The sequence below is a fragment of the Ambystoma mexicanum genome, chromosome 1q (genome assembly GCF_040938575.1).
Source record: "Ambystoma mexicanum isolate Mex_15411 chromosome 1q, UKY_AmexF1_1, whole genome shotgun sequence".
NCBI classification, from domain to species: domain Eukaryota; kingdom Metazoa; phylum Chordata; class Amphibia; order Caudata; family Ambystomatidae; genus Ambystoma; species Ambystoma mexicanum.
Genome location: NC_090922.1, coordinates 393941397 through 393963133, shown reverse-complemented (window position 1 = coordinate 393963133; position 21737 = coordinate 393941397). Strand labels below are relative to the sequence as shown.

Below are 21737 nucleotides of genomic sequence, written 5' to 3'. Positions count from 1 at the left end.
GAAACCGCGTGGGGTTTTACACGCAACAAAAGTACACGCAGACAGGACTGCCAGAACTCGCGTGTGAAGGAAAAGCCGTCCGTTGGTCTTCTAATGGACGGCTGCCGAAGGTAGCATGTAGAAAATACACGTGAACAGGAAAAACTGCCGTAACTTCTTGAATGCAGCTCCAGAAGTTTGCGTGTGGAAGTAACACGCAGAGGAAAGCCAAAGATGTAACTGAAGAGATGCGAGGATGCAGATCAAGGTTTCAGCTACCAAAAGCCATGTTGGTTTAATCAGAAGCAGCGAGCGACGTCTCCACGCTGCTTATGAATGCAATGCAGTAACCCACTAGAATTCAACGACGTGAATAATGTAAACGTCGTTTTCCAGGCAAGATATCAAACAACCTCCATTTAGAATAGAAAGGCTTAGCAGTTCTATGAGCATAACCCGTTCTGTGTGAAGACGTTGTTCCAGGTCCAGAGGTAATATGTGTACCATGCATGACAGAATGGCAATTTACCATGCCGCTGCTGCTTGTGATATACCGGTAGCACCGGGATGTCGGGCGGCGGTAACAGTGTTACAGGGTTGCCGGTAACCCGCCGGCTAGCAGCAGGTTTTACCGGCAACCTCGTAACGAGGCCCAATGTCTCCCCCAGAGGTGTTGAGATTTCTATGGGACCTGGGATATTCGACTTCAAATAAACGTCTACTTCATTTTGGAGTCCTTTTCTTTACCAGTGAGTTGTGAGACCCGAGGCTTTAACTATCATCATCTATCATCATATGTGCAACATGTTAATTCTTTTTCTCAGAGATCTTGGGGCTATACATATCGCTTCCTACAATCCAACACGATTTCGCGCTCTGATATCTAAAACTCCTAAAATGCAAGACATCCTTTTTGTTTAGGATTTGTTTCACCTCTTAGTCTTCAGAGATATTGGGAATGCGTACATCAACGGGCACTATGTACCACTCTTTCTCCTAGGTTTTGGATCTATGGATATCAATTTACAATGCAACAGTTCTTCACCTTCTTTGACTTATTACACGACTTTCTTTGACTCTTTACTCATCTCTCTCACAGAGGTATTGGGATATGGACATCACTTTCCACAAGGCAACACTTTGTTCACAATCTTGTTTTCGTTAGGCAGCTTCTCCCTCAGTAGTATCGCAAAAGTCAACATCACTTCCTACAATGCGATACTTCTTTACTGTCTTGGCCATTTTAGACAGCCACTCCCTAAAAGGTATTGAGAAGAATGACTTCATTTTCAACTGCTGTTTATTTTATTTGTGTTGGCTATATTGCAAAACTTGCCGAAAGCAGTGGAACGCTTTACAACAGGTGGGTGCCACCAATGGGCTTGGAATTTGATACAGTAGTGCAGTACTGCTGGTGGAGGAAAAATTTGTATTCTTCTGGCGGATATTGTTGAAAGAGCCATTGACTCTGCATAGCACCTCTCCTTCAAAAGTGCACTTCAATTTCCTTTCTGTCTTTCCCATTCCCTGCCAGACTTGCCAATTCTTTAACCTTCGGGAAGCTATTTTTCCATTCTCTTGCCGCTTCCCTACATTTGAGACACTGGTTTCCTGGCGTCGGCTCAGTTGTTCAGTCGAGGTGTGCTTGTCAAGACTGTATGTTGGCACATCACATCTAGAATTGTGCGTTTAATGATGTTAAAATCTCCTCTCCTTACTCCCACTGTACTGCTAGTCCTCTTCCCACTACTACTCCTTCAACACTACTACTCTTTCTTCCACACCACTACTTCTTCCACACCATTTTTACTCCTCATACAACACTTCTATCCAGCTGCCACACAAACACTTCTTCTCCACCCACTCTACTACCATCACCATGCCTGCTCTTCCTCCTCTACTCCTCCTCATCTCACCCTACTACTCATCTCTTGCAACTACTGCTCCTCCCACTACCACCACTACTTCAGTCCCACTACTACTCTTCTCCCACTACTACCACCACTCTCCTCTTTCTTCTACTACTACTCTCCTCCCACTAATACCACTACTCTCCTCCTCCAACTCCACTACACAAACGCCCTTCTTTCACCCAGTACCATTCAATTCACGTTCACTCCTTACATTCACTACTGCTCAACTGCCACATAACACGCATACTCATTCTACAGTACACTTGCTCTCACTAAGTCAATACCTCACCTTTCTTCAATGAATGCATCCACAATCTGCCACTCTTTCCTTCCTCCTGTGGATCTCTTGGTCCACCTCCACTGCAGACCTTGCATGGATAACTCACACCTCCTGGTAACTGTCCCCTTCATCTGCCGTTATTGGCTAGATTTCCCAAGCCAATCCTAATCTATTCTCCCCTTCTGGGAGGTGTATGTGCAAGGAGAAGTCTTTACAAAGGGGGCTAAGCCCCTTCCTGAAGGTGTTACATTTGAAACAGCCATTAAGTAGGTGGCTAAGCCCCACCCCTTTTCAGCAGACAGGTTGCGTTTGCCATGTTACATACAAGTAATGAAAGCCTGGCATGGGCAATGTTTAAATACGTGTTTCAAAGATCCCCACAGTAAGGCAAGTTCTCCCAAGGTGGTGCTGGTGTGCTCCAACATTCCTAGGTAGTCTGGAAGGGGTGGGGGGGGTCAGCTTGTGTATGCAGGTGTCCAGGATGCTTCTGGGCGGCCCTGCTATTTCCCTGAATGTCACATAGGGACTCTTGCAGCACTCTGTTACCCTTGTCAGCAACTCATTGTTGATTTGACTGTGCTCCGGTCTCTTCCGTGCTGTGGCGGCCCATGCTGTCCCGTGCTACTGGCACATCTGGTAAGCAGTTGATCTTGGTGTTTGGAGTTTTTCTTCCATTTTGCCAATCTCTACGCAAGAGAGAAATCACTGGCAAGCATTTTGGCAACAAGGTATGGCACGAGACAAATCTGTACTACCAACATAAAAACTGGCACCAGGTAAAGGGTTAAGGGTTACCTTCCCCCTCAGGAACACAACTCCCTCTGTACTGCTTTTTGGTGACCCTCCCCTTCTCCCTCTTGACAATGCCAGAGTACTGGACTTGTCGCTGTTAGCAGAAGTGATGCTGGGCTGGCAACAAAGGTGACCTGATGTTGTATGGTATGGCTGTCGTTAGCTGACGAGTAGGACTAGAAGCTAGCCAGTATAGAACGCCCAGGCCAGTTAACCCTAAGGTTGCTAGAGGTTTAGGGGTTATTTAGGAATTTTTCTTACATTTCATTGCCCTTTGTTTACAGTAGACCTATAGCTCTACCTGCTACCCACACCTGGTTGCCTGTTACTCTTGCATTTTCTTGTCAGGCCATAGAGCGTAAGCAGAAAGGTTGCTTCTGGTATCAGATAGCTCTTGGAGGCTTGTTACCCAGTTGTTCACGCTGGATCTAGGTCAGGGAGTGGAGCTCATGGTTTTCTCTTGTCATTTGTGAAGGCGGAATGTGCCGGTTCCAGCAGCGCTTCGCCTTTGGAGTGTTTTCTTGGATACATTAAAGCAGCTGAGCTTCGACATGTTCTCAATTTCCAGGGTGCTTGTCAGTGCTTCGCTACTTACCCCAGCAAATGTGAGTTTAGGTGCACATTTCCCTATTTTAGGGATATTGTAAGCTGAGTGTTCCTCCAATAGCAATGGTGCATCCTTTAAAAGATTTATCATCCACCCAATCATTGAATCAATGGGAGTCGCCACATGCAGTCATTCCCAGGCAAACACACAGGGTGTGAATTCAGCCTTGAATCTAGACATCCTATTCACATACTTATAGTATACTCATAACCAGCTAAAAACTAAAAAGCTTGAAAGGCTGGAATACCTGACCACCACACCCCAGAAATAACTGGTAATGCTGAGCGTAGGCGCTGGGCACTATATGCCTAAATTCCTTCGAGCAGGAAGACATGAACCTGGTGCTATCTCATTGGCTGGATTACGAATTGCTAGCTATACGCTACCTGTGCCATTTATAATGAAGTGAGCTGGGCACTAAATCCATGAGACTTTATCCGTAGTAGAGATTCAGGAGAAATGGAAGACAAACATCCCTCTTAAAGATACAACTATGACACTGAGATTTCTCCCATCCTCACAAGCCTTGGAATGTTGCAAGAAAGGAAAGTTCTTATTGGCTGTAAATAAACTCCTAGGTCCTATAGTTGTTTCTCCACTCTGCCCTCCAAATTAGTATAGAAGTGTTTAGAAGCCTGCTAGGGATACTGCCTTGTGTACCGTGGAACCCTTCAGGGTCTGTGGGAGATCTGTAAACTTAGTCTGAGCATCTGGACACTTTGGAGTTGAAACCACCTTGACACATTTTGCTTAGTTATAGTAGAGGAATACCCTTTTTTTGTTGTATCTGAAGCCCAGGCTCCCATGATTATCCCTACCTCATGGTGTCTTAAATGTTGAAACTCATGCATTTGTATAATATTTTGGTGGTCCTCTAGAATACCTACCTTCTGATTAAATGTTGCAGAAGAGCTGTTACGCAGCGTAGAAATGTTAGGGTTTTGCACATGGCACAATGTTTATATACTAGGGCTCAGACTTTGTCCCTCCAGACTGTCGTCTTTCCACCAGCGGTTGTTCCTCACCGGATTGGGGAAAGAGAGTACAGCTGACATGGGTCCTTAAGGTACTCCAAGTTAGAAAACGGTAAGATTTCTTAGCGAGTCTGACCATAGGAGCTTCTTCAGGTGCTTTTAGTAGCCTTATGAAATTGCTCTAAAAAGGGTAGCTTTGCAAGACTTTGTGTATTTCTCCCGGCCCTCCCTTCCAGTTGCTAAGAAAGCATACCTCAAATGCAATCGCTAAAGGTATCTAATTCAGGCTGACGCCAGGTATACCACACATTACCTACAACCAATTGTATAGCATTGCCCCAAAGCCAGTAAGATAGATCAGTAAGTCTGTGTTTGCCCATACAATCAGTATGCACCCTGCAACCAGAGTTTCAAAGACAAGCATGCCGACCAGGCCTTTTATCCTTGTGGGGTTGGTAAATGGAGTACTTTTAAATGGGCAATTACTCAAAGTGCTTAGAAGTAGGAGTTTTCACTGAACTGCTATTTAAAACTGTGACATTTTATCTTCATCATAATTATATGGCACTATAGGTCGACCAACGGTAAAAGCAATTTTTCAAGGAAGACTTGTTCCCATTGGAGGTTTTCCTGTTGTGTACAATCGCACAATGAAGGAAGCCAATTACAGCTTGAACTCCTTTTTAATATTCTTTGTGAGGAAGATTGAAAATTATCATTAAAAACTTAAAGCATCTACAGCAGTAGGCACTTGTATTGCAATACTAATTGAGGGATTTTTTGTACCTTTTTATTTTAGGAATGAGATTGCAAGATCCAGATATGGCCTCAAGATCTGCCCCAGCCTTGCTTCCGCGATACGGACACAGTTTACTTGAAGAAGCGAGGGGCGAGATAAAAGAGCTGTATGTCACATTTTGTAACTTCCTTTTATGGGTTCCTTTTTAATGTATTAAATGTTTGTGAATTTGTCTGAACTATCCTCTAAGGTTCACCTGCAGGAAAATAAGGATGGTTACACCATATATGTCAAGCCTTTGTTGGCACATATTGTCCTGGTTCATTGGCTGGTGACGTATATAATATATTGAAAATTGTTCTGATTATCTTTTTCATTTGGCTGTTTAGGGGCCCTTCATAGATCAATTTTCTAATGTGTACTTTTTGACAAAATCCAATGCTTGAGGCTAGGGGATGAGACTGGTGACCCTGGGGGCTGGGAACCCCCACCCACTCTATGATGCAGGCTCTGGAGGAGGTACATGACAACCACCCACCCCCCACCCCTGCAGGGGCCACAATTGTATAACTAACCTCATTTGTATAACCAACCATACTGTCACTGAAACCCTTTGGTGGCATAGAAAGCCTTCAACCACTGCTAAGTGTTAATGGAGTTGACTGAAAGACTATCTGGTTTGTAGAGCCACCATAGGTGATGTCCTCCAACCCTACAATGTAAAAACGATTTGTTTTTGTTTTTTAGTTGGAGCCACTGCTTTCTACAAATATTTTTAAAGAAACTACCATAACCATAGATATGATACTTAAAGTGCCAACAAAGAAGGGGTGTCTTTCGCCTACAGACGCATGCTTACATTTCCTTTCCAACATCGTGATGTTTGAGGATTTCAGAATTGGAATGATGTATCATTTTGGGTTACTTTATAAAATGTCTTTAGACTGTCATCAGCTGGAGCAGAATGCACTACTTACAGGCCCTTCGATGCGTCAACATGATAGGCATGATATTCTCAAGATAGTTTATGGAGATCTCTTAGTCTTGATATTGTTGAACCTCTCTGTGATCTTTGACACTACAGAGCGGTGTTGCTAGTACACGGTACTAGGTAGGGTTGAGGGACACATTCTGTATTGCTTCAGCAGTGTTCTGCACAATTGAAGGTAGAACGTGGGGGTAACCGACTGTTTCAGCTCGAACCAGCCTTTCTGATGACTTCCACCATGGTCTCCTTTCTACTCCATTATGTTTAACGTTTACATTAATGCCATGTACAGAAGAGGGATAGACATTGGTGTTCACTGCTAATCACATGCTAACACCTAGCTTTACTTCAAGGTGAATGGATCCTGCAGCGATATGATCAGCAAGTTGAATGTATGGAGACGATTAGTTAACAGATGTAGGTCATTTTGCTTCAACCAAAGTCAACTTCATCCATTTTACCCACCCTTCCATCCTACTGCCCTCCTACGGACCCCCTGACTAGATCCTGTGCAAAATTACGCTAACCTTTATCTCTCTCAAGCACCAGGTGAACTTCAGTCTCTCCCTGAATTCTCAATCAGAGCCTCTACTAAGGGATATTATTTTCAAATCGACAGACTTTGAACAATATTTTACTTTTTATCATCAGGAGCTCGAGCAACAGTAGTCTGAGCGAAGACAAACTCCAAGCTTCTCCCCTATAATAGCATCTATAATCCAATGAATTGATTCACTATTCTGTGTTCCACCTGATAAGAGAGCTTCTTTCATGGGACCATATACCTATAAGGAGGCAGGAGCATTACAGGATTGCAGAGGGGAAAACGAGCCAAACTGATTCTTTAACCCAAATCCTTTAAGTGAAGGTCTCTCAGAAAATAAATCAAGTAATTGAAGTCTGACTGATTAGGCTTTTTTAGTAGTCCCGAATTTGGGTGGTACCATTAGTTTGAAGCCTAATATACCGTACTTGAGGTGCGGGGGTGTCCCCCACCCCCTATATTCGGTATATTAGACTTTGGGGGTTGCAGGGGTATCCCCTGCTTCCTTGACATGGGAAGCGGGAGACTCAAAAAAGAAGAAAAAAAAAGGGGTCCCTGCCACATCAGCTACGGCCCACATTTGAAGGACGGAACTGACGCTGCAGGGCTGTGGAAGAAATACTGGCGAGAAGTAGGGGATGGGGGATTAGTATAAGTCTGCTTCGGGGGCAGGAGCTTGGGTTGTTTGAACGAAGGTCAAACAGAGTTGCGGCGGAATAGACTACGAACAATTCCGCCGCAACCTGTTTGACTTTGGTCAAACAACCCAGATCCTAAAAGGCCCCATTCTTCTGCCAGGTACTGCCCGTTTGAGTACTGTCTGTGGGCGCAGAAAAGGGGAAGTTCCTATTCGAAAATTATTACTTAGTGGGCAACGCTCTATAAGCATGGTAACTTTGGCAAACACGAAATTGTTATTCTCCTTGCCATTTCTCCAAAAGAATTTAATTGCAAAACTGGATTGTGGAGTGCTTTAACAGTTCCCATGGTTTTCTAAATGTAGTGGCCAATGCATATGTTATCGTTGCACAAAATATAGCAATACAAGAAGTAAGTACACATTAACACTTCAGCATCAGCTACAGTTCACGGCACTGATGTTCTTTCCCATGGTTTCTTAGGAACAATGAACCCAACCAAAATGTTTCTTTGACAGAAAATGTCAGCCAAGTGGAGGGAAGAAGCAATGTACAGTTTCTTAACGTTCTTAGCATTCCGAAATGTAGGAACTATGGACGAAACTAAACGTGATGATTATGGAAGCGTTTGGATATAAATATGAGGCAGTCTTCCTGATGCAACAAATACTTTGTTTGCTGCCATAATTATTTAGACTCCTATTTTAATTGGGCATACATTTGACATTATCGCACTTATTGCATTTTCCCAAATCCTTTTTTTCGATTATCAAAGACCATAAACTAACATTAAACAGGGATTTATTTTAAATGTTCTTATTGTGAATTGGTTTGCAAACAACCTTAAATAAATAAGAAAACATACATACAAAAATAGAATTCATACATTTGAAAAAATACATTTTAAAATACATATTAAGAACTCTCCCTTTTTTCTAAAATAGACTAAATTTCATTTAAAAAACGAACTGAAGCAATAGTCAAAGACAAGTTGTCTCCCCACATAAATCTTGCTCACAACAATTCCTTAGAATAAGCGATAAAAAGCAATCCAGTTCTTTAACAAAAAAATGTTGATCCGTGAACAATAATATATGGCGCCACACTGAGCACTTAATGGTTGCAGTAAATATGTCCAAGTAACACAGGGGCCGATTCATGGAACAAACGTGCGCCGAAAATCTTCGCGCAAGCAGGCGCAAGCGGAAAAAAACAGACGCGTGCGATTCATGGAAGTCCCTGCGCGTGTTTACCTCGGGATGTGCGCCAAACCCGTGCATGGCGCACACGTCACTGCAACATCCCGAAAGACGTGCGCAACGCGCACATGGAAAGCGCACAACCTCGGCGCATACACTAGAAAGTGGGCGGAACACGGGGCGTAATGCGCGGAATGGAGAACAACTCGCGAAAACAAGGGCGTAACTGGGGATGTACTGCAGGGAAGCAGACGGAACGCCCACCAGCACCCGAACCACACGTATTCATGGAATCGAATAGGGCAAAGCCATGCACAGCAAAAGACACGCACAAGCCGATACACGTCCGCCACACGAAGGCAGGCGGTAGCGTCCATGCGCATTACAAAAGTGGCAACATACAGAAATTGTGCGAGCGGGGCACGTGTATTTCGGGGTTGCGCGGGAAGTTACACACGCGATTGAGCGGGGTACGTGTATTCAGGGGTTTGCGGGAAGTCACACACGCGATCTGGCCTGGGGGAGCGGGCTATATGTATTTCAGGGGTTCGCGTGAACATTTTCACGCATCGGGCCTGGGGGAGCAGGCTACGTGTATTTCAGGGGTTTGCGTGAACTTCTACACGCGATCGGGCCTGGGGGAGCGGGCTACGTGTATTTCTGGGGTTCGCGTGAACTTCTTCACGCGATCGGGCCTGGGGGAGCGGGCTACGTGTATTTCAGGGGTTCGCGTGAACTTCTTAACGCGATCTGGCCTGGGGGAGCGGGCTACGTGTATTTCAGGGGTTCGCGTGAACATTTACACGCGATCGGGCCTGGGGGAGCGGGCTACGCGTATTTCGGGGGCGCGCGGGAAGTGACACACGCGATTGAGCGGGGTACGTGTATTTCGGGGGTGCGCGAGAAGTTACACACGCGATTGAGCGGGGTACGTGTATTTCGGGGGTGCGCGGGAAGTTACACACGCAATTCCATCAGGGTAGGTGTATTACAGGTATGCGCGATATCAACAGGGTACGTGTATTACAGGGGTGCGCGGGGAGCAGCACACGTGAATTGCACGTGTGGGTCCTCCCAGGTGTTCCCTCTACACCCTCCCGGGCCCCTGCAGGTGGCTCACACCACAGGGGCCTACCCAGCACATGTCATGCAGGCACCCCACCCACCATGCCCATGCCCACCAGCCAACCCACATGTCAACTTGCACTACTCCCCCCCCCCCCCCAACGCATGACCCCTGCACCCCCAGCCACCAGGGGCAGCCTCCACCAGGCCCCCACCCATGTCTCCCACCACCCCCACCCCCCAGTCACCAGGGGCACCTGCCAGCAGGCCCCCACCCATGTCCAACTCATGTTCCCCACCACCCCCCAGCCACCAGGGGCAGCCTCCACCAGGCACCCACCCATGTCTCACACCACCCCCACCCCTCCAGCAGTGCAGGGGCACCCACCACCAGGCCCCCACCCATGTCTCCCACCACCCCCACCCCCCAGCCACCAGGGGCAGCCTCCACCAGGCCCCCATCCATGTCTCACCCCACCCCCCAGCCACCAGGGGCAGCCTCCACCAGGCCCCCATCCATGTCCCACACCACCCCCACCCCCCAGCCACCAGGGGCAGCCTCCACCAGGCCCCCACCCATGTCTCCCACCACCCCCACCCCCCAGCACTGTGGGGCACCTGCCAGCAGGCCCCCACCCATGTCCAACTCATGTTCCCCACCACCCCCACCCGTGCAGGGGCAGCCTCCACCAGCCCCCCCATGTCTCCCACCACCCCCACCCCTCCAGCAGTGCAGGGGCACCCACCACCAGGCCCCCACCCATGTCTCCCACCACCCCCACCCCCCAGCCACCAGGGGCAGCATCCACCAGGCCCCCACCCATGTCCAACTCATGTTCCCCACCACCTCCACCCCCCAGCACTGTGGGGCACCTGCCAGCAGGCCCCCACCCATGTCCAACTCATGTTCCCCACCCCCCCACCCCCCAGCACTGTGGGGCACCTGCCAGCAGGCCCCCACCCATGCCCAACTCATGTTGCCCACCACCCCCACCCCCCAGCACTGTGGGGCACCTGCCAGCAGGCCCCCACCCATGTCCAACTCATGTTCCCCACCACCCCCACCCACCAGCACTGTGGGGCACCTGCCAGCAGGCCCCCACCCATGTCCAACTCATGTTCCCCACCACCCCCACCCCCCAGCACTGTGGGGCACCTGCCAGCAGGCCCCCACCCATGTCCAACTCATGTTCCCCACCACCCCCACCCACCAGCACTGTGGGGCACCTGCCAGCAGGCCCCCACCCATGTCCAACTCATGTTCCCCACCACCCCCACCCCCCAGCAGTGATGGGGCAGCCTCCACCAGGCCCCCCCATGTCTCCCACCACCCCCACCCCCCAGCAGTGCAGGGGCACCCACCACCAGGCCCCCACCCATGTCTCCCACCACCCCCACCCCCCAGGGGCAGCATCCACCAGTCCCACACCCATGTCTCACACCACCCCCACCCCCCAGCACTGTGGGGCACCTGCCAGCAGGCCCCCACCCATGTCCAACTCATGTTCCCCACCACCCCCACCCCCCAGCACTGTGGGGCACCTGCCAGCAGGCCCCCACCCATGTCCAACTCATGTTCCCCACCACCCCCACCCCCCAGCACTGTGGGTCACCCTCCAGCAGGCCCCCACCCATGTCCAACTCATGCTCCCCACCACCCCCACCCACCAGCACTGTGGGGCACCTGCCAGCAGGCCCCCACCCATGTCCAACTCATGTTCCCCACCACCCCCACCCCCCAGCAGTGCAGGGGCACCCACCACCAGGCCCCCACCCATGTCTCCCACCACCCCCACCCCCCAGCCACCAAGGGCAGCATCCACCAGGCCCACACCCATGTCTCCCACCACCCCCACCCCCCAGCACTGTGGGGCACCTGCCAGCAGGCCCCCACCCATGTCCAACTCATGTTCCCCACCACCCCCACCCCCCAGCACTGTGGGGCACCTGCCAGCAGGCCCCCACCCATGTCCAACTCATGTTCCCCACCACCCCCACCCCCCAGCAGTGCAGGGGCACCCACCACCAGGCCCCCACCCATGTCTCCCACCACCCCCACCCCCCAGCCACCAAGGGCAGCATCCACCAGGCCCACACCCATGTCTCCCACCACCCCCACCCCCCAGCACTGTGGGGCACCTGCCAGCAGGCCCCCACCCATGTCCAACTCATGTTCCCCACCACCCCCACCCCCCAGCACTGTGGGGCACCTGCCAGCAGGCCCCCACCCATGTCCAACTCATGTTCCCCACCACCCCCACCCCCCAGCACTGTGGGGCACCTGCCAGCAGGCCCCCACCCATGTCCAACTCATGTTCCCCACCACTCCCACCCCCCAGCACTGTGGGGCACCTGCCAGCAGGCCCCCACCCATGTCCAACTCATGTTCCCCACCACTCCCACCCCCCAGCACTGTGGGGCACCTGCCAGCAGGCCCCCACCCATGTCCAACTCATGTTCCCCACCACCCCCACCCCCCAGCACTGTGGGGCACCTGCCAGCAGGCCCCCACCCATGTCCAACTCATGTTCCCCACCACCCCCACCCCCCAGCACTGTGGGGCACCTGCCAGCAGGCCCCCACCCATGTCCAACTCATGTTCCCCACCACCCCCACCCACCAGCCACCAGGGGGAGCCTCCACCAGCCCCCCCCCATGTCTCACACCACCCCCACCCCCCAGCAGTGCAGGGGCAGCCTCCACCAGCCCCCCCCATGTCTCCCACCACCCCCACGCCCCAGCAGTGCAGGGGCACCCACCACCAGGCCCCCACCCATGTCTCCCACCACCCCCACCCCCAGCCACCAGGGGCAGCATCCACCAGGCCCACACCCATGTCTCCCACCACCCCCACCCCCAGCACTGTGGGGCACCTGCCAGCAGGCCCCCCATCCATGTCCAACTCATGTTCCCCCCCCCCCCAGCACTGTGGGGCACCTGCCAGCAGGCCCCCACCCATGTCCAACTCATGTTCCCCACCACCCCCACCCCCAGCACTGTGGGGCACCTGCCAGCAGGGCCCCACCCATGTCCAACTCATGTTCCCCACCACCCCCACCCACCAGGGGCAGCCTCCACCAGGCCCCCCCATGTCTCACACCACCCCCACCCCCCAGCAGTGCAGGGGCAGCCTCCACCAGGCCCCCCCATGTCTCCCACCACCCCCACCCCCCAGCAGTGCAGGGGCACCCACCACCAGGCCCCCACCCATGTCTCCCACCACCCCCAGCCACCAGGGGCAGCATCCACCAGGCCCACACCCATGGCCAACTCATGTTCCCCACCACCCCCACCCCCAGCAGTGCAGGGGCAGCCTCCACCAGGCCCCCCCATGTCTCCCACCACCCCCACCCCCCAGCCACCAGGGGCACCCACCACCAGGCCCCCACCCATGTCCAACTCATGTTCCCCACCACCCACACCCCCCAGCACTGTGGGGCACCTGCCAGCAGGCCCCCACCCATGTCCAACTCATGTTCCCCACCACCCCCACCCACCAGCCACCAGGGGAAGCCTCCACCAGCCCCCCCCATGTCTCCCACTCCACCACCCCCACCCCCCCAGCAGTGCAGGGGCACCCACCACCAGGCCCCCACCCCCCAGCAGTGCAGGGGCACCCACCACCAGGCCCCCACCCATGTCTCCCACAACCCCCACCCCCCAGCCACCAGGGGCAGCATCCACCAGGCCCACACCCATTTCTCCCACCACCCCCACCCCCCAGCACTGTGGGGCACATGCCAGCAGGCCCCCACCCATGTCCAACTCATGTTCCCCACCACCCCACCCCCCAGCACTGGGGGGCACCTGCCAGCAGGCCCCCACCCATGTCCAACTCATGTTCCCCACCACCCCCAGCCACCAGGGGCAGCCTCCACCAGCCTCCCCCCCCATGTCTCACACCACCCCCACCCCCCAGCAGTGCAGGGGCAGCCTCCACCAGCCCCCCCCCCCATTTCTCCCACCACCCCCACCCCCCAGCCACCAGGGGCAGCATCCACCAGGCCCACACCCATGTCTCCCACCACCCCCACCCCCCAGCACTGTGGGGCACCTGCCAGCAGGCCCCCACCCATGTCCAACTCATGTTCCCCACCACCCCCACCCCCCAGCACTGTGGGGCACCTGCCAGCAGGCCCCCACCCATGTGCAACTCATGTTCCCCAGCCAACATGTCATCACAATCTAGATCCCTGGTCCCTATGGTCAGCCTCCAAATGCAAAACACCCACCCGAGTATTGCATCCACCCACTCATAATTTGCAATTACATCACAGAACACCAATTGCAAGTTCCGAAACAAACACATTTCCCTCACATACACCCAATGGGTGTCAGTGAATCTCAAAACACATATCATGAAATGCATGAAACCAATGAGATACCACACATTGAAGTTCACCAAAAAAATATGCATTAAAGGAAACATCAATAGAATAAAAAAAGAAGAAACAGAAACATGGATGTACAAATGAAAAGAAGCATGTCCGTCAAAAAAAGCAAAACCAAAAATAAAAATCCAAAGTAATGTCCAAAGTCGATGTCCACAAAACAAAATCCAATGGGAAATGAAAAAGAAAGCCATTGCTCCATGGTCAAAAATAGAAAAATAAAATACAATCCAACTGTCAACTATGTACATGGGAACAATTCAGGGTCCATTATCCCAACAAAATAAAGGAAACCTTTCTAACTACACTAACTAATAAAAAAAAAAACTATATACAAAAATGTGGCCAATGTCCGAAAGGTCCAAATAAAATAAAAACAAAAATGAAACCTAACACTACCTAGAAACTATGTACAAGGGCAGCGGGCCAGTTTCACGGCTCACTTGTGGATGTTACGGGCCAGGGCATCATCAAACTCCTCCTCAATGTCCCGGAGGCGGTCCTCCTCCATGGCCCGAGGGTCCGCAGGGCCGTCGCCGTGTCCACCTCCAAACCCCTGCGGATTGCCTCGAGGCACTCGGCCCGCCTCAGGGCCCTCCGCATGGAGTTCTCCGCCCTGACCATTGTGAGCCGTGCCTCTTCCGCCCGCTGCCGCTCCGCATCTATGGCGTGGCCCAACCGCTGCCACATGGAAGACACTCTCTGTCCTGGGTCCTCCTGCCCTCCGGCCGATGCCTGCCCCTCCGATGTCGAAGGCCCCGAGCCTTCATGGCTCCCACCATGTTGCTGCTGCTGCTCTGCCTCTGCCCGTGCACTGCCTCCTGCTGCCTGCACATCCTCCGCCGGCTGGGGTGCAGTCGTAGATGTGGCCACCCCTGCTGGACGTCCGACTCCCGACTGTGGCAGGGATGCCTCCTCCACCAGCCTGGCCGCACCGTCAGAGGCAGCACCACAGGGCACCCAGGTGACTGATGGGTGGGAAGTTGGCACAGATGATGACTGGCGCGTAGGGGGTCCAGTTGAGGAGGGGGTCGGAGCAAGCCCCATCAGACGGAGGAATCCGGCCTGGGTGACCTGTCCCAGCAGGCTGACGTGGTCAACGAGCCATTCGAGATGACGTGTAGTCTCTCCATGAAAAGACTGCAGGTCACCTCGCATGTCCCGTTGACGCAACGCCACACCAGCCAGGACAGGCTCAACCCAGACCTGGATAGCCACGTCCGCAGGCAGAGGAAGGCCAGTTGACGTCAGCTCATCCCCTGCCTGAAAACGGGTCTGGACGTAGGCATCCCTGCTGGTGCAAGATGATGCAGGGACAGGATCGGGGACAGGATTGCACACAGGCACCTCCGCGGCGGCCTGTGCTGCCTCCTGTCCCTGGTCCTGCATTGCACCACTAGCACCAGTGGGATCCCCACCTCCAGACCCCGTCTCTGGTGCTTGCACGGCCTCCTCCTCCACCAACCCCCCCACCAACCTGGATGACTCCGTGCCATCTTCCCCTGTTGGGCCCTGTGGGGTCCCAGCTGCCCCTTCTGCTGCCGAGGAGTCCAACTCCAACCTCCGCCTCTTGGACCTCCCCCCGGCAGCTGCGGCCTGGGACGCGGCACCGGACTCCTCACTCCCCGACGAGATGGCAACACGGGAGGGGAGCCGGGCCTTGCGTCTCCGGCTGGCGGTGGGATCCCCGCCGCTGTGCTCCACAGCACCTTCTCCGCCCTCTTCATCAGTTGACGCTGCAGACAGGGAGAAACAAAACACAGGCATCAGGGCACTGTACAATGGACACATACACACATGACAGTTGCACATGAGTGGCATTGGCAAACCTCAGACATGTCATCACAATCCCCAACACACATGTCATTACAACTCGCACACATGAGCCATACCACAGCCATATCGCAACTGCCACCACCATCCATACACATACAACAGCATGAGCAGACAAAGGTGAGCCAGACATCACATGCAACACAGGAAGTGCACCACACATGTACACACACCACCACACTTGCATGCATGTGTACACCTCTGCCAAGTGTCGCACTGTTCAGACGGGCATCCATGTCACATCTGCCAATCAGGCTTCCACATACCGCTGTCACATGCATCCATGTTGCATCACTGTTGCACCCTTGTCAAATACACACACATGCACATGTACACAGTGCTGATACATGCAGCCGAAAACAACATACATGTGTGACATCACGGACATGTCTACTTACATACACATTCATCCAAACATGTGTGCCCACACAACTGCATTTGGCATGCAAGCCTACACACACAAGCACCATCCATGTCTCACACATTACAGCCCTCGCATGTGTCAGCCCCACGGCCCTGTACACCCCCACCCATACTCGACCCCATACAAACAGATGTGCAACCTGCACACTACCGAATAATCACCACACGCACTGCTCACAATCAGGATGCATGTACACTCACCGCTCGACTCCAGACGGGTCTGCTTCTCTAGGACCTGGACGTGGAGCGCTGGGGATATGCGTTCCAGGACCCTCATCTGTTCTTCCGACAAGTGGCCCCGGCGCCCCTTGGCATCCGCTGCCTTCAAGAGGCACCGGGCCTTGTTCAGGGTCCTGGACCTGAAGTCCTCCCAGCGCTTCCTGACATGTTGTAAGTCGCGGACTGCCACCCCCTCCGCGTTGATGGCAGTCACGATGTCAGTCCAGATCCGAGTCCGTCCTTCCTTGTCGCCGCGGGAACTTCCGAAGAGGGCACCATACTGCCCCAGGACTTGCTCCACCAGGACACCAACTTCGGTGGCACTGAAGCTGGTGCCCCTCTGCCTCTCTGGCCGGGGGTTGTCAGTGGTCACAGATGGTGTTTGCCCCGACATGACAACCCCAGAGGCAGGAGTGGGTGGGCAACTGGGTCCTGGGGCTGGGCTGTGGAGCGATGGAATCCCAGTCGGGAGTCTTCGGTTCCAGCAGGGGTGGTCACAGCAACAGCACCCCTGGCTGATGTGCAGGCAGCAAATGGCAGTGCACGTGGGCAGCAGGCAGTCAGGCAGCAGCAGATGGCAGGTGGGAGCGTGCTATGGGGCTCTGCGGGGCAGTAGTTCGGCCTTCTGGGCAGGAGCTTGGTCTTCCGTGTGCATACGCGTGGCCAGCTTGATACGGAGTGATTTGGCACGTGAAGAATCTGCACGTCAGCGTGTAATTCGAGGAAAGGCCCTTAGCGCGTAAGCGCGTCTGCACGCATACGCATTTTCATTGGACAGAAGGCCCCTCAAGCGCAAGCGCCCCTGTGACGTGACGCGTACAGACGTGCATGCGCATTTCATCGCGCGTGAAAAACTGCACGTCCGCGTGTAATACGAGGAAAGGGCCATGCGCGTATGCACGGCAGCACGCATATGCAATTTCATTGGACCAAAGGCCCTTAGCGCGTGAGCGCGTCTGTGACGTGACGCGCGCAGGTGTTTCCCCTCATTGCACGTGATGACAGAACACACGTGGATTTCCACCAATCGCGTGTGAAAGTTCCCGGAACACACGTACCCAGGCTAATCGCGTGTGGAACTTCCCGCGCACCCCGAAACACACGTACCCAGGCCAGTTGCGTGTACGCACACTCCCCTCCGATCACACGCGATGATACTCGGACCGTATCCGAATACGGGAAACCCGCGCACGGCAAAAGACGTGCACAGGCGTCAACGCGTCTGCCACACGAAGGCAGGCGGAAGCGTCCCCGCGCACAGCATAAAAGTGCGCGCTAACAACAAACGCGTATATACAGCTACGATGAATGCCCCATTCGTCGCTGCACTGATCGTGGGACACCGCAGGAGGAGGAGAATAGCCAGGGCACGCATTTTTGCACCACGGACAAGCCTTTTTGGGATGCCTGACGACCAGGTCTATGGCAGGTATAGGTTTCCACCCCATATCATCCTAGACCTGGTCAGGGAGTGGGAAGATGACCTCACATCCCCCACCCTTTGCTCCCAAGCATTGAGCCCCTTGGAGAAGCTGCTCAATGTCCTGCATTTTTTGGCCACTGGGTCATTTCAGCGGACCACTGCCATAGTGGGGGGGGTCTCACAGGCCACGCAGTCACGCTGCCTACACCAGGTACTGGCAATCATGACAGCGCGCCCCTCAGTCCGCAGGCACATATACATGCCCAGAACACCCGCAGAAAGGCAGGCCGTTGTCCTGGATTTTTTCAGGGTGGCACACTTCCCCAAAGTGCTCGGTGCCATAGATTGCACCCATGTGGCCCTACGTCCACCTAGGGCCATTGAGCACATCTACCGAAACCGCAAGCACTGGCATTCCATCAATGTACGGGTGGTATGTGATGCAAAGGGAATCATCACCTCTGTCTATGCAAACTACCCTGGCTCCACCCATAACAGTTTCATATACAGAATGTCCGCCCTGAGCCGGGCCCTGGAAGCTGGGCAGCATGGCGACACATGGCTCCTAGGTCAGTACAAATGCCCTTGCACATGCATGCAAGTCACACACAGACAAATATCCAAGCCCTAATAATCTCAACTATTGTCATCTCCCCAGGGGACAGTGCCTACTCTCTGAGCAACCACATGATGACGCCAATCCGGAACCCCACCACACCACCCCAGGTAAGATACAACGCCGCCCATATTGCAACCAGGGGCATAGTGGAGCGCACATTCGGAGTGCTCAAGTCATGTTTCCGCTCCCTTGACCGCTCTGGTGGGCAACTACTCTATGCACCACCAGTAGTGTGCAGGATCATTGTGGCAGCATGTGTCCTGCACAATGTTGCAACACGGGAGGGCACCCGGTGGACATGGTGGTGCCCCCACATCCCCAACCACAGGCGCTGCCCATGGGAGGGGACAGGGCACGTGGCGAGGAAGCCCGGACCCAGCTTGTGGCCACATTTTTCACCTAAACTCCCACCCCTGCGGAGTGCACACAGGCCTGGCACATACCAGGTGACAATCGATGATGACAAAGAGACAGTCAACTGTCACAACCTTACCACCCTGAGATAGTTGCCATGGAAGTGCCACATCGTCTGCATCCCTAGCTACATAAACACAAGCTATCCTGTGTGACCAAAAGGCACACGTATGACATATGACATGATATGGGCCATACACAAGTATTCCAAGGCGCAATGAGGCAGGGAGGGGGGAACAAGGGAACACAGAGAACGGTACTACTAGGCCAGGTGTCATTGGGATCGTGCAAGTGCAGGGGTAGGGGGAATGGGAAAAGTGCAAGGGGAAGGGTGGGGGGGGGGGGGAGTCCAGTACAGGGGAAGTAGCCCAAAAAAATAATACATAGGTCGCCTGGTGGCAACTACAAAGGTAAGTGCAGACAAGTGCTGGGAAGGGAGGGCTATAGGGATAGAGAGACAGTACTGCAGTGCAGGGGTTGCCAGGGAGGCAGTGCAAGTGGAGAGTGGCTGGGCCAGGGACCGATGTCGGTGAGAGTGGCCCAGTTGCAGCTCCTGTGCAGTTCCAGTGGAGAATTCTGCAAGGGAGAGGCAGACAGTAAGCAGAAGCAAAGAGGAAGGTCTTGAGGTGCTTCCAGAACTGGAGATGATTCCCCTCAAGTTCAAGTCAGGCCGGAAGTCTGTTTCAGGGGGAGGGCCCTGCTGCGGAGAGAAATCTACCCCCAGCTAGTTGCTCTGAGAAGCGGATGACACGAACATGCAAGGTGTGCATCACACACACCTGCAAACCAGGCCATGGCCATCACTGTCATGTCACTCAAACCCTCCCAAACATCAACATGACATGGCACGCAATACCCATACACCAATGCAGTAACGATAAGGTACACATTGCCATGTCCTAAATGCACAGTGGCATCGGACACTGCTCCCTGACCCGGAATCGGATGAAATGACAGACCAACAACCTCACACCCAAAATAAGTCATTTCCAAATGCATTACAACAGTCGTAGACGTAACATCACAATGAATGCCTGTCTACATGCACATTATGCATTGCAAAATCAACACTGCAGCTCATGTCTGCAGTGTCCTACTCCTGCATCACACTGCTCAGCGCACAGCACAGTGAACAGCCATTGTGTGTGATGCACACCCTGAGCATCACATCTAAGTGACAGACCACGTCAAACATCAAATTAGGCATGTCCTGGATCCATGATCGGTCACAGAACATGTGCTGCCGGGCACCAGAAGGCAAACAGTGTACACGTGTATATGCAAGGGTGGGAGTACATGTAGTGCATCAGAGTGCAAGTGTGTGGTTCTGCAAGGACATGCACTCCACATATGCATGTGCACTCAAGTGACCATCAGTGTTCCCTACACATCACATGTGAACATCCACCATGTGTACACCCCAGCATGTCAAACCACAACTATCCCCTCGCACCTGAAAGGAAAACACAAAACATGAACAGGCATTGATCAGCAGAACACATGTACATGGGATACCACCATTACTATGTCAGAGTTCCCATCACACTGCAGGGCAAGGCAACTATCAACAACAACCCCCCCTCCCTCACAAATGACCATGACCCACTGAACAACTGCACCTGGGTCAAGGAGCCTCCAAACCTCAATTCCACCTGGCCACAGGATCACCTTTCCCCTTCGTCACCATCTCCCACCTTGTGTGTAAAAAGATGCCTGAACCCTCAGAATCCACACTCATTTCCGAAATCACAAAATCCAAGGCATAAAAACGAACCCAAACACCCTCCAGTAGATGACTTGACGTAGCAGTACCTCACAAAGGCCAAGTACTACCACAATGATGCAACAACCAAGGTAGCACAGCAAAACAATGTCACGACAGGATGTGAGACATGTGTGGTACATGACATAGGATGATGCACCATGAATGGATGTGTACTGTCACAGGTCCCCTGTACAGGCGCGGGAGTGTCACGAAACAACCACCCCCACCATGTCCCGGGTGCCTGCAAGGTCAAACTCACACAGGCCCCTGAGAGCCTGGTGGGGAAGGAGGTTCAGGGATATGCAGTCGGGACAGGTGTTGACACACTGGATGACTGGAATGAGCGGCAGGAGAGGGGAGGAGGAAGGAATGACACATGAAACTAGGGAATGCACGAAAATGTATAACCTGCATGAACACATACACAATCCAAACAGACTTGGACATCATTGTCATGGCCTTCTGTAGTCCAGGCTCAGGAGTGGTACGAACCAACCACCCCCTCTAGGGTTTTGGCGCCTGCAAGTTTGGGGCTTACACAGGCATCCGCAACCCCAGTGGGGAAAGAGGGTCAGGGAACGTTGCTTGGATAGGCACGGGAAGCAGGAACACCGGGTAGAGGGTACAGGTTTCAAAATTGCATTGGATCACGGGTGATTAGGGAGAAAAAAACATACCAAATTGAACCACACATACATCCATGCATCAGTACACTCCCCAGCAAGCCTATGCAGAGCAGTCTGTAAGAAAAACAACAAGACATTTAGCTCTGGTTTTGAGTGCTGGCCTCCTGCCTGCGCACTCTCAGGTCCGGTTACAGGAGCACTGCAATGCTGCAAAGAGAGACACAGTCAACAACCTGTACGTGCCAATTGCACAAAAACACAACACCAAACATGCCCCATAGCAACAGACTACTCTACAAACAGACA

General features: G+C 53.1%; 1 protein-coding gene across 2 annotated transcripts in view; it reads left to right on the top strand.

Annotated features, from left to right (window-relative positions):
• RPGRIP1L (RPGRIP1 like) overlaps positions 1-21737 on the top strand; it is a 1574704-nt gene that overhangs the window by 389206 nt on the left and 1163761 nt on the right. For both annotated transcript variants that reach the window (XM_069639571.1, XM_069639577.1), the window contains exon 6: positions 5345-5450. In XM_069639571.1, the coding sequence (XP_069495672.1) occupies positions 5345-5450 (106 nt within the window). The remainder of the gene's footprint in view (positions 1-5344; positions 5451-21737) is intronic.